Raw genomic sequence first — 13,668 nt, forward strand, 5'->3', positions numbered from 1 at the left:
AGCATATAGATTGGGCCTTTTTTATCCACATCGGTCTACAGTGAGGTATTCTGGTACTCTTAATGGCTAGCCCACCCCTGTCTGTGAGGAAAATTAGATTGAAAGTATGTATAGCCCAACGTCACCCAGTGAGTTTCCATGGCAGAATGGGTTTTCAAGGTCTTAGTATGAAACTCTAAGCACTACTCTATACTGGCTTTTGTGGAGTGGGCAGGCAGCTGTGCCTGGGTAGGTCATGCAAGTCAGATGGTAGCAAGGCTGTTCTTGCATTGGGCAGGGGGTTGGACAAGATGGTCTGTAAGGCCCTTTCCAACTCTATGATTCTGTGATTCTGATTCTAAGTTGCCCAGTGATTGCTGCTGATACTGGCCAAAGGCTAAAACAGCCTTGGAAACGGCCCTGCCCCCAGACAAGGAACTTTTATTGACAAAAACAAAGTCTGGAATGCTCACAAAACTGTTGTGGTTACCTAGAATAGCCACTGAGGGCATCTGGTTTTTTTAAGCCTCGGGGAATTCTTTTATTATTTTGAGTTTGGGGAGGTTTAACCCTCCCCACAGTGTGTGTGTGTGTGTGTGTGTGTGTGTGTGTGTGTGTTTGTTTTAGATTTCAGATTTTTCTGCAAACTTTGGGTGTATTTGTAGAAAGATCTGTTTTGTCTGGTCACACTCACAACTCCAGATTCCAGATTTAAGTACCCTCAAATTTGGCCTGGTAGAGAATTAGATATATTGATAGTTGATGTGCCAGTGATGGCTAATCAACTCTGTTTCACACTGCAATCTCAACAACATTCGTTGTTGTGTGTAGGAAATAAAACCTAATCAGAAAAAACAAAATGCAGGCTAAGCAATGTATACCCTGAGTAGCAGAGGAGAATAAGAACAATCATTGTATCTCTTATAATGAAATAATTGTGTGAACCCTTATTTCTTCCAGAATGAATAGTCTTTACAAATGCTTAATGTAATGTGCCTCCAAACACACCGCCCTAGCAGAGTATGCTTATGAATCTGTCTTGCTATATTTATAAGCTATACTTATGAAGTCATGTATTCATTTTATGTGTTTTTAGGCTGCTTCAAGTTAATGTGCATAAAAGACATCTTCATGAACTAGTCTTATATAAACATTTTATAATGTTGTATAAAACTCAAGGGAGGGCTTTCCAGGTCATCTTAATTTCACAGCTATCTCATGTTCAAGTTTCTGCAGATGATAATGCCTTTTGGTTATTCTACCTGTACTTTTTCAATTCCCAGATTAATTCTAACCTACATTTTACTGTTATTTCAGAGTTTACACTGTAGTTGTTTTTAAAGGTATCTGATTCTGTTATTTAATGTATCAGTGTGCTACATGATATTTCAGCAATGTTTCTGTTTTTGTTGAAATAAGGTAAATGCTACTGGAGAAGTCAATAATGCTAGGAAAAGTGGAAGGCAGTAGGGAAAAAGGAAGACCTAAAACAAGATGGCTTGACTCAGTTAAAGAAACCACGTCCTCCACTTTGCAGGATCTGATAATGATAGGATGTTTTGGAGGTCTTTCCTTCATAGGGTTGCCATAGGTTGGAGATGACTTAATGGCACATAATGCACACAATTGGGAGAAAAGAGGCTGACAGAAGGAAGAATAATCTGCTTGTACTTACTGATTCTCCTTTATAAATCCATACAGAGAAAGAGAGAAATATTTTCTCAAAACTTACTTCCAGCTTTGGAGCATAGTTGCTGTTAAAATCAATTAAAATCAGCAAGATGGAATTTGTAGGGAAGAATCAGTGAGCTGGGGATGCGTTAGGCAAGTTCCCACTCACTGATTCTCCCTTCAAGTGCCCTGTATTGCCTACAAGGAAAACGGGGGACTGGGAAGGCCATGTGTTCCTCATAACATGTAACTTTGTCATCAAGCTGGAGTCCTCTGCACACTTGCTTTGTGGAACTCTCTTTCTGTCGAGACTAGGGCCCTGTGGGACTTGTTACAGTTCCACTGGGCCTGTAAGATGGAAATGTTCTGCCAGGCTTACGGTGGTGGTTGAGGTGTGGGCAAACTGCCTGATTGACCTCCCTGCTGCGGTCTTTGGTCTGCTTATTTTACATTTTGACAACATACCTGCCCTACCTCCATGGTACTGATGTGCAGGATATATTATGATGAACCATCATATGCTGCATTTTAGACTGTGGTTTTGACTTTTGTATTGGAAATATGAAACAGTATTTTATCTTTTATTGTGCATTGTTTTAATTTATTGTACCATTATATAATGTTGTAACTCACCCTGAGCCCACTTGCAGGGAGGGCAGGCAAGAAATCTAATAAGTTAAATTAAATTAAATTTGCGGTACACCCTATTGAAATCAGTGCTTAGGATCACACTGTTGTGCTGCAATGTCATTATTTTATACTTCTAACTGTCCAATCATAGCCTGCCAAGTGAAAACTTACAGCTCAGGTTGTTTTCTTCTAATGCCAGTCCATATCATAAAGAAGAAAGATGTTTTCATTTTTGTTTATTACTTGTCTCTGATTACTTTTTCCTCATGTTGACTTGCTTTCATTTCAGATCACATTGACAACAATTGGGTATGGAGATAAAACTCCCCTCACATGGCTAGGAAGGCTGCTTTCTGCAGGGTTTGCACTGCTTGGCATTTCGTTCTTTGCATTACCTGCTGTGAGTATTTTTACAATTTTTAAAATTTAAGGAAATTCACACACTTATCTGACATAGTACAATCCTAAACAGAGTTACTTCAGTCTAAGCCCACTGAAATCAATGGCCTTAGACTGGAGTAACTTTGCTTAGGATTGCCCTGAAAGACAGAAACAGTTAGCAAATTGGATGCTGGATTTCTGGAGTTATTTATCTAGACATATAATATTTCAAAGTATAACTAGGATAACCAATTCATTCAAAAGCAGAAGGACTTTTAAATTTGTGCCATAACTTCTGATACAGGACTATTTAATAGTAGTTCATCACTAAAGGAAACTCAAAAACTATTCACTCACTTTCTTCATTCATAGTCCATCTTTCTTGCTGAAACTTCATATAGTTTAAAAAATATTTTTAAAAATTGATGAAACAGCTTAACACTGTGGTGGAGTGAAGAGCCGAGTGTCTCTTCTGGATGGTAGCACCTTGCAGCGTCCTGCCCTTTTGAAAGGAGTCAGCTTCAGTGTGGGCAGAGTCACTGGGAAGAGGGAAGAGGATTCCCAACCCCCAAAGTTCCTTCATCTTCTGTGTTCTTGGTGGGTGCCTCTTAGACTTGAGAGGCCACCTAGCCACTCACTTCCTCCATGGCCAACGGAGCCCCTTTTAAGGGTGTTGCCCTGGAACTGTGCAGGCCCAGACCATGACCCTGGCTGTACACGTGAGGATGAGTCTACATGGGAATTTCCAAGGGAGGAAAGGCACAGCCTGTGTTCTTGCAGGAGTTTCTGCACCCTCCCACTTTGGACAATGAACCCCAATGTGCTGTGTCCTCAGCGGCAACAGCCCCTCCTGCCTTCCCTTCTTTGGTAGCGGCATTGGCACTAGAGTGGAGTTGGGCCAAGGACAGCGACCAACCACACACTTATCCCAGCAAACTCAACCTCCTGTCGGGATTAGCTGGTCCAGCCTCAGTGGTGACCATGGGCTTTGTGTTGACAGGTGAGCCTGGGCCCTTAAGTTGAGATAGAACCTCACCACCCTGTTGAATGACTAAGGGGACAGTCAGCTGCTACTGTGCTGAGTCCAAGGATGCTGGAGCAGCGTCTGGACACAGCCACACACATACTCCCCCCATACCCACATACGCTGGGCATTGGCTGACCTTGGGCTGTCAGGTCTTTCAAGATCTTGGACTTGTAATTCGCATTTGTATGCTGTGCACTGAGGCATGTGATAGACTATATATCTAAAAGGGAGGAAAGATAAATACCAATGCAGCACCCAGGAATTGTGGTTGTTCATTCTGGTCATCCATTGTAGGGGGCGTGATCAATACAAAAGTATTATTTGTGAGGTAGTATTGGAGGGCTCCTACAGCCTTCTTTATGGAATAGGCCTCCCTTTATGCAGTGGAATATCATCATTCCACCTCTTGTTTACAACTCAACAACAGGATAGGATGTTCTTGTTCCATTCCTGGAACAGTACAGGTCGCAGTCCGATTGCCAATGCGTCTATTTAGACAATGAACATTCATGCAAAATCAGCTTTTCTCAACACTGGCTGGTTGTTGAAACTGACTGTAAAGCAGTCAGCTGAGCTGGCATGCACTGGAGGCAATTCTGTAAGTCTTGTTGCAGGCAATCCATCAGGGTGTAGTACAGGTGGCATAATTGGAGATAAAGTGATTGTAGTATCCTATAAGGTCCAAGAACTGCCAGAGATGTTTCTTAGTTTGGGGATGTGGTGCTTATTCCAAGTAAGCAACCTTCTCAGACAAGAAGTTTAATAACCCATCTCCTACCATGAATCCAAGGTATTTGAGCTCACAGGAACCTATTCAGTTCTTTTGAGGGTTGGTCTTGACTCTAGTAGCATCTAGTGGCTGTAAGATGGCTTCCAAGTGCTCCTAGTAGGATGACTAATCCAGTTTAAAAATGATTATGTTGTCAATATAAGCAAGCATGAATGTCTAACAGCCAATAAGGATGTGGTCCACTAGCCTTTGGAAGGTGGCTGCTGCTCCATGCAGTCCAAATGGCAACATCCAGAACTGGAACAGACCCCTCAGAGTGGCAAATGTCACCTTCTTCCAATTTCAGGGCAGACTGACACCTGCCAGTACCCTTTGTTGAGATTCAGGGGTGACAAGTAGTGGGTCGTGCCAAGCTGATTAATCAATAAGTCCATCTGGGGCATGGAGGTATGCACTGAATCAGGCAACCTTGTTGGCTTCCTGATAGTCTATGCAGAAATGTGTCGTGTTAGCTCTACAGGATGGCCGTATTGTGCCCAAGCAGAACATTTCTTTGGTTTTTCAGGCTACATCTACCCACCTTTTATGGGGCATTTGTTACTATGCTGGCCTGGCAACCTGCACAGTTTCTATGGCTATGGAGTGCAGTATCACAGTGGTGCGTCCTGGCTGTTGGATAAAACTCCAGTGCCTTGAGCCTACACCTGAAGGGACTGTGCCTTTTGGTGGGGTGTGAGCTGTAAACCAGTTGAGGGGTATCATCTACATGGCCCACTGACCTGCAGGGCAGTTCCCTAGCTGTCAAGTCCTGGGGTTCCACTGTGTGGTGATACATCACAGGCATCTGTCCATTCCATTGCTTTGGACAGTTAATGTGGAGGCACCTCTGGTCCTTTCTGTAGGGTCCATTTTAGATTTCATAGTTCAAGGGGACTAGAGCCCAGGTTACAGGGAAAAGCCCATGCCAGAGATCCATCTGGCATGGGACAGGGTCTTATGGCTAATGAGGACTTGGTTTCCTGGCTCCAAGGTCTGTGTCCATAGGCATGTGGGCTTTTAAAGAGTTGGGTCCAAGTTCCTGCCAATCCCCTAAAGTCATTTTCCAAAATAGCGAGCAGGGAGGGGTCCATTCCACGTAGAGTAACAGCTTGAGGGGAGAGAGTTCTTTCTTCCCCTGTGATGGCATTCCAAAGCCATTTGGGCTCTCCTTTATTTTTGAACAGGCATTCCCCACAGCTGCTGTGGGTGTGGAGAACCCAAGTTGAGTCTGGGATGTTCCTGATGTTGGTAGAGTGTTGCCCACAAAGAAAATAATACTTGATTTGTTCAGCAAATCTCTTTATAGCGTGCTTTCCGTGAGGATGTAAGAATCAGTACATTGATGTGTTTTTCATACAAATCCATTCAGTTTTCCAGACATTTGTGACAAGTGATTATTCCTGTCATTCGTTTATTATCTGAAAGTATCCAAAATGAACATTCTCCTCTTACAGAAGGTTAAAGAAAATACAGCTCTATCCTTCTGAGCATTTTAGCAGAATTATGAATATTCTTCATTATTTTTCTTAAGAAACTAAAAGAAGTGAAGAAGTCATTAACCCCTCCAGGCACGCTGTTCCCTATTACGTTATGAAAGAGGCACTTACCTTACAGCTTGTAACTTGGAATATTACTTCTGGGAATGGGATTGCCCTCTCTGGAATGGTAGCTGCTGCAGGCAGGAAAGAAGGTAGCCACCTGTTTGGGCCACCTCAAACACAATAAAAGTGGTACCCCTTCCTCACTGATGCTGACAGTAGGGGTAGCCTGACCTTTTGGGAGAGAAGGTCCCAGTATTTTGAGTAAATATTCCTTGGCTGCAGTTTACTTATTTCTATTGATATTTTCCAGTTCAATAAACCTTGTGGGGTGCAGCATGTGAGATGGTATGCACTCAGGTAGTTTAGCATAGTACTGAAGTGCATGTACTATAATCCCAAAGTCCTGTTTCTAATATTAGATTACCCTTAAGCTCTCTTTTTGATAAATAGGCATTCTTCACAGTACTGGAAACCACTTTTCTTAACTTAGAGGTGACTAATCAAGAACCCGTAATGTATTATTGTATGCTACAGTTTGAAAGAAGTAAATAAAATTCCTGGCTAAATTTGCAATTTCCTATCTGCACAGTCACTAAATCAAGACAATTGGACTCATTCAAGTCAAGGTTAAGTGCACTGAAGTCCAATTAAAATCAGTAGGTCCTAAGTGCACAGTAAAGTACTTAAGCTTCAGCTATTTCAGTGAGACTTGGGCCAGTACTACATGTTACCCAGCCAAAGGAAGTTTAGGAGAGAGTCTCTTCCAAATGTGCCATATATTCCCACCACTTCCAGGGTTCTAGATACACAGTGAAATTCATCTGTGCTCACCTGTGATATGGAGGTAAAGTTGCCAACTCTGGTTTTGGAAATTCCTGGAGATTTGGAGGTACAGTTTGGGGAAGGCAAGGTTTGGGGAGGAGAGGAACCTCAGCAGGATATAATGCCAGAGATCTTATCCTCCAAAGCAGTCATTTTCTCCAGGGGATCTCTCACCTGTAAAAGGATGCCAGGCAACTCTCAAGAGATTTCATGAGTAAAAGTTCTTTACTGATAAGATACCAGTATCATCCATTTATGCCATCCTTGCTAGGACTGGTAGCTACAGACAAGTATCATGCAGATACAGGTTCCCCAAGGCTACTCCTAATCCCCACCCTTTCTCTTAACAGTCCTCTAACTCTGCAGACAGGAAAACAGGCTGTGTAATTCAAGGCCAAGCAGGCTCCCAGACTCATGAGAGATTACAACAGGAACAAACACCTTCCGTTCTCAGTTTCCCACCCCAGGTTCAGATAACAGAATCACCCCAACAGTATCAGCTTCGGCTTCAGGGAGTATTGAATATGACAGGTGATCCTGAGCACCTGACATTCTGCTCCCCCTGAAGATCAGTGCCCCCCCCCCCCCGCCCTGGTTTCCCCAGGTATTTATTATGGAAAGCTCAAACAAGTTTCTTGGCTCTCACATCAGTAGACTTAACCCATTCAACCTGGCTTTTTGGAAAATGTTTCAATTGAATTAGGTAGTCCAGCACCACCACCCCTTCCACTTGGAGTCCAGAATGAGCTCAACCTCCTGATGGGGCTGTCAGTCTATAAAGATTGAAGGTGGGGCCACGGGGTCAGGACTTGTCAAGTCCAGGGTCCTTTTTGAGGAGGCTGAAATGGAAAACTGGGTGCACATGCTTCAAATTTTTTGGCAATTGTAGTACAACAGTAACATCGTTGACTATATGGATTACTTTGAAAGGACCCAGGTACATCCATCCTAGTTTTTTGCTGGGTTGTGTTCCTTTAAAATTCTTTGTGGATATATAAACACTGTCTCCCACCTTCAGGTCCCAAGGGGGTGAACGTTTCTTATTGACCTGGAGTTTATAAGCATGTTTAGCCCTCTCCAACGTTTGTTTCACTACATCCCACTGTGACACAATTCTAACCCACCAGTGCTTCAATTCACACACACACCCCTTTATGTCTGGGTCTGTGCCTAGCACTGGCAGAGGCTTTCCTTCAAAACCTTGAGTCACTTGAAAGGGTGTTTTCCCCGTGGAGCTGTGTAGGCTATTATTGTAGCAGTATTCTGCATAAGGCAAGAATTCCACCCAGTCATCTTATTGATAGTTGATATAACATCTCAGGAACTGTTCCAGTATCTGATTAGTGCGTTCTGTTTCTCTGTCTGTCTCTGGATGATGGCCGGAGATTAACCCCTGCTCGATTCCTGTTATCTTCATGAGTTCCCACCAAAAGTTGGCAACGAATTGACTCCCCCTGTCAAAAATTATCTTGTTTGGGAAAGAGTGTAAACATATCACATTCTGCACAAATAGGTTGGCTAGTTTCTTTGCTGTGTGGAGTATGAAATGTGCTTATTTGGAGAATAAATCAACCACCACTAAAATTACAGTTTTTCCCTTAGAAGGGGGAAGGTCGGTGATAAAATCCATGGAGATGGTAGACCAAGGTCGCAAGGGGGTCTCTACCGGTTATAAGAGACCTAGAGGCTTCCCCGCCCCTGCTCTCGCCCCGTCTTTTCCCCAATCACATAAATAGGGCAACTGGATACATATTGAGATATGTCTTTCCACATTCCTGGCCACCAGAATTGCCTCTGTGTTAAATGCAACATTTTTACAAACCTGAAGTGCCCTGCTGTTTTGTCATCGTGACATTTTGCTAACGCCTTCCTCCTCAGGGCTGCTGGTATGTACAATTTGCCATGTCGATACCAGCATCCATCCTCCTCCTCCTTCAGAGAATCTTGCAAACCCTCCTCCCCCTCCTTTTCCTGTTCTGTTTTGACTATCTCCAGCCAGGAGTTCTATGGGGGAAGCGAGAAGTTTTTGTGCTTGCCTGCATGTCAGCTTTGCCCCTCCCAACTGTGTGGGTGTGATGATACGTTCAACAATTTCCTCTCTTTGACTTTTCTGTTGAGGGAGGCAGGACAGAGCTTCTGCTAAGAAATTTGGCTTCCGTGGGAGATGCTTGAGTGTGAATTGAAATTTTGAGAAAAACTCTGCCCACCGGAGCTGCTTTGCCCTCAACCTATGGGGTGATCTACATGCTTCTAGATTTTTATGATCAGTTCAAATCTTGAAGGGTACTTTTGCCCCTTCCAGCCAATGTCACCAAGTGGATAGGGCTAACTTGATGGTTGCTGCTTTCTTGTCCCAAACTGACCAGTGTCTTTCTGTCTCTGAAAACTTTTTGGACACATAAGCGCAGGAGTGTAGCTCTCCATTAGAGCCCTCTTGTAAAATCATTCCCATGGCTACATCACTTGCAACTACTTACACAATTAACTTCTTGTTTTCATTTGGGTGGCATAATACAGGTTGAGAGGTGAACAGGGTTTTTAACCTCTCAAATGCCTGCTTGCATTCATTTATCCAATCCAGTTTAGCATTGGTTTTATTCCTTCTGGTATTTTTCCTTTCTTTTTTAAAAAGTCTGTTAAAGGTAGTGCAGTTTGGGCAAAGTTTTTAATGAATGGCCTGTAAAAATTTGCAAAGCCCAAGAAGGATTGTAATTGCCGTCTCGTTTTAGGAGCTTCCCATCCCAACACATCTCTGACCTTAGCAGGGTCCATCTCAAGTCCCTCTTTGGATACTCTGTAGCCCAGAAAGTCAAGCTCAGTTTTATGAAACTCACACTTTGGCAATTTTGCATACAGTTCTTATAAAAGGTACTCAAAACTTCTCATACCAGCTTCACATGTGAGTCATAATCATTAGAATAAATCAGAATGTCATCTAAAAAACTGACCACGCCTTTGTACAGATCTTTATGCAACACTTCATTAATCAGATTCATGAAGACTCCAGGTGCCCCTTGCAGTCAGAACGGCATGACTAAGCACTGTCCCAGGGGGGTGTTAAAGGCCATTTTCCACTTGTCCCCCTCCCTGATGCGTACTCTGAAGTAAGCATCTCTTAAGTCCAGTTTGGTGAAAATCTTTCCTTTGGCTACCACTCCCAGCAGATCTCTAATGAGGGGAAGCGGATATGCATTTGACTCTGACATGGCATTAATCCCTTGATAATCCATGCACAAATGTAAGCCACCATCCTACTTTTTGCAAAAGAACACTGTGGCAGCATGAGGGGAACTTGTGGGTCAAATAAAACCCCTTTCCCAGTTTTTGTCAATGAACTTGTGAAACTGTTTGCTCAGCTGGGCTCATGGAATACGGCTTTCTCTTAGGAAGGTTCTGCCCAGCGATCAGTTCAATAGCACAGTTTGTTGCCCTGTGAGGGGATAATGCGTCTGCCTCTTGTTCTTCAAAGACCCTACTTAAGTCTTGGTACTCAGGGTGCATTACATCAATTTCATCTCTCATTGGGCATACAGTTTCAGGCATGGGAGAGGGGGTGGCACCCCATTGGGGTTCCACACATGTTTCTGGCAATCCTCAGCTGGGAAACATAATCGCTCCATCTTCCACTGTATGTATGGGTCATGATCATATAGCCATCTGACTCCTAAAACTGCTGGAAATTTTGCAGTTGGGCTTACTACAAAAGTTCTTTCCTCCCAATGACTCCCCATTCCAACTTGGGTCAGTTCAGTCTCATAGGTACAGGGAGTCCCATTCATAGGAGAGCCATCCATTTGCTCAAATCTAATAGGCTCTGTTAATTTCACCAGATCCAGTCCCAGGCCTGTGACTAGGGCTGGAGCAATTAGGTCCCTTCTACACCCTGAATCGAACAGAGCTCTCACCCTAATATGTGTCCCCCTTCTAGGGTGCACTGTTATAATGGGGAGGAAAAACGAGGTTCCTTTTTCTCTCACCATGCTTGGCACCTGCTCTTCTTTGACCTGCTGACGGGTGCCTGTCACAGCAGGTCTGTGCAGTTTCCTGCTGACTCTTCCTCACTGCTGGAAGGAGATCCCTCTTCTGGCCTCTCGGGTGCTTCTACCATCCCGGCCACCACTGTCTTCTGGTGCACTTCAAATGCTACTCTGCCTCATCTCAGGCAAGCTGGGGCTGCTGCTTTTCCCTGCCTCAGCCTCCTGGCCAGGCTGCTCCAGAGCCCCATCTTTCTCTTGGAGGGACTTCTTCTCAACCTCTGGCATTCTGCAGCGAAGTGGCCCGCCCTGCCACACTTTAGGCACAAACCTTGATTCCTCCTCCTCTCCATCTTGCCTGATGGGACTGTTCCTCTCATGCGAGGCTTGTCTCCTCCTCCTCTCTCAGCAGCTCCCCGCTGTTGATCGGTTTGGTGTTGCAAGCGAAGTAGCTTTACAACTCCTCTCTGTTTTCAGTCTCACATACCAGTTGTATCCACCCCAGCGGGGTACGTGGGTCATCTTGCACCATGGCTTTGGCCACTAAGTCTGGATTCAAGCCGGCACAGAAAAACTCCACCTTCACCAATTCAGTCCAATCTTGAACTTTGGCAGCACAGGCTCTGAACTTGGCTGCAAACTTGCGCACTGGGTGTTTCCCCTGCCGCATGCACTTCAGTTTGGTTCTTGCTTTCTCTCCATTGAGGGGATCTTTGTACTGTGCCCGCATTGTGCGCATGAAGGCTCTCACACTCTGCAGCTCCAGAACTCGAGCTGTGTAGAGATTCACATACCATTTGGCCGCTTCTCCCCTGAACTGGGAGCCCAAGTAGCTCGCCTGGCTGGCTTCATCAGGGAAGGTGCGGTCCCATTCTCTCAAGAATTTTGCCGCTTGCACTAGGAAGTACTCCAACTCCTCTGGGTCCCCCTCAAAGCGGGCTTCTAGTTTCCATAGCCCCCATGGCAGCTGCGGCAGATGTCTAGGGATTGGCCCAGCTGGGTGTACAGGTTGTGCCGGTAGGCCAGCTGGCACTGGGGCTCCTTGCCTGTCTGGGGGAAGGATGGGTGCCTGCCCTTGCAGTGCTGGTGCCCCTTGCCCATCTGGGGGAGGGATGAGCGGCTGGTCTTGTGGCCCTTGGGCAGCTTGACCCAGCTGGCTGCCTTGGCCTCTCAGGAGACCGGATTGAATGGCCGCCTGCATCATCTGTTGGATATTCTCCATGAAAGCATACAATTCATACCTCATCTCCCCCATCTCGGCTCAAATCTGTTGCACTTCTTCCACGGAGGGCGCTTCCAGCATTTCCCTCCTTCCTGATTCTTCATTACTTTCCTCTCCTTCTTCAGGGAAGTCATCCCATTGGATCAGGGATGGTCTGTAGAGTTGAGCCCTCCGACGATCTCTCAGGTCCAGCTCCCTCCTGGCCAATGCCACTTGCAGGGTCCACTACACCAGGGTCCACTGCCAGGAAACACCTGTGCGGAGTCTTGCACCAGCTCCAGCCAATGCTCCCGTGTTGGGCCCACGATCTTTGGCAAGGTCTTTAAGGCTTCCCTTGGTCAGCTCTGCTACACCAGTCCCCTTGCCTCCCTCAGCCGCCATGGCTCAGAGTTAGGAGTCTACAGTGAGTTAGGTCTGAGGATTAAGAAAGGCATTCCTAGCAAATCTGTAAGGATGCCAGGTAACTCTCAAGAGACTTCACTTCACAGAATTACCCCAACAGTGTCAGCTTCAGCTGCAGAGGGTATTGAATATGACAGGTGATCCTGAGCACCTGACAACCTGCAGATCAGTTGTAATTCTGCAAGATTGACAGGCCCCACCTGGAGGTTGGCAACCCTCTATAAAAGGCATCTAGGGAGTGAGAGGTCCAACAAGGATAAGTACAAGGAGAAACATTAAGCATCCTTTTCTTGCCTTCCAGTTCTCCTCTCCAGATGGCAGTCTCCTAATGCCCCTTTGCAGTGGCAAAATAGTACTTGGAGTTTGAAAAGATGAGTTTGCTGAGTAATATATAAGGACCATGTGATGGTTGTATACCCTTGTGTCAGAACTGGATGATAACCAAATCCCTAAATCACTATAAACTTAGGATGGCTTTTTCTCCCAGTGGAGAATCATGATTGGAAGAAACCCCCACCAGAAAAAAATGGCTGGGAAAACAGCGAACCAAAAGTGTGGCTGAGTAAAAGACTCAGTATCATCCCTGCTGTCCACCTTGACTAATTTTTGAATTGTATCTCTCCATGCTTCATAGGAAGGAAGATCACAGGACTTGTCACAGTCCTTATCTTCTTTGGTTCTTAAATGTGATGGTTTCTCTCCCAATTGTACCAGTGAGTCATTACATGTTATAATTGTAAGATTATATGTACCATCGTATAACTTATAATTACAAATGGAACTGTGTTTGTATCTGTATGATTTTAGAACTCTTGTACTTTTAACCTTTACCAAAATTACTGCCCTGACCCATGACCATTTGTTGTCACAATGTTCTTCCAGGGCATTCTTGGGTCAGGATTTGCATTAAAAGTACAGGAACAGCATCGTCAGAAACATTTTGAGAAAAGAAGGAATCCTGCTGCCAGTTTAATTCAAGTAAGTAGCAAACCAATCCAGTTTTAAAAATAATTTGTAAATGTTATTTTAGGAAATATTTACAATATCTGTCATGTAGAGGTTAAAAGAAATATAGAAATTATTTGCAAGATATTTCATAACACAGCACGTTCAGTAAATCCTAGGACAGGCATGCCAGTCAATTGATCAGTCAAATATTGTCTAAAATTCTATGGAGTATTAGCCTGATCTTGTCAGATCTTGGAAGCCATGCAGGGTCAGCTCTGGTTAGTGCTTGGATGGGAGACCAC

At 44.6% G+C, this 13,668-nt stretch overlaps 1 protein-coding gene across 2 annotated transcripts in view; it reads left to right on the forward strand.

The window, feature by feature from the left end:
* Positions 1–13,668, forward strand: part of KCNQ5 (potassium voltage-gated channel subfamily Q member 5) — a 449,493-nt gene that overhangs the window by 383,107 nt on the left and 52,718 nt on the right. For both annotated transcript variants that reach the window (XM_054975407.1, XM_054975414.1), the window contains exons 6-7: positions 2,570–2,680; positions 13,301–13,396. In XM_054975407.1, coding sequence (XP_054831382.1) covers positions 2,570–2,680; positions 13,301–13,396 — 207 coding nt within the window. The remainder of the gene's footprint in view (positions 1–2,569; positions 2,681–13,300; positions 13,397–13,668) is intronic.

The sequence above is a fragment of the Eublepharis macularius genome, chromosome 1, assembly GCF_028583425.1.
Source record: "Eublepharis macularius isolate TG4126 chromosome 1, MPM_Emac_v1.0, whole genome shotgun sequence".
NCBI lineage: Eukaryota > Metazoa > Chordata > Lepidosauria > Squamata > Eublepharidae > Eublepharis > Eublepharis macularius.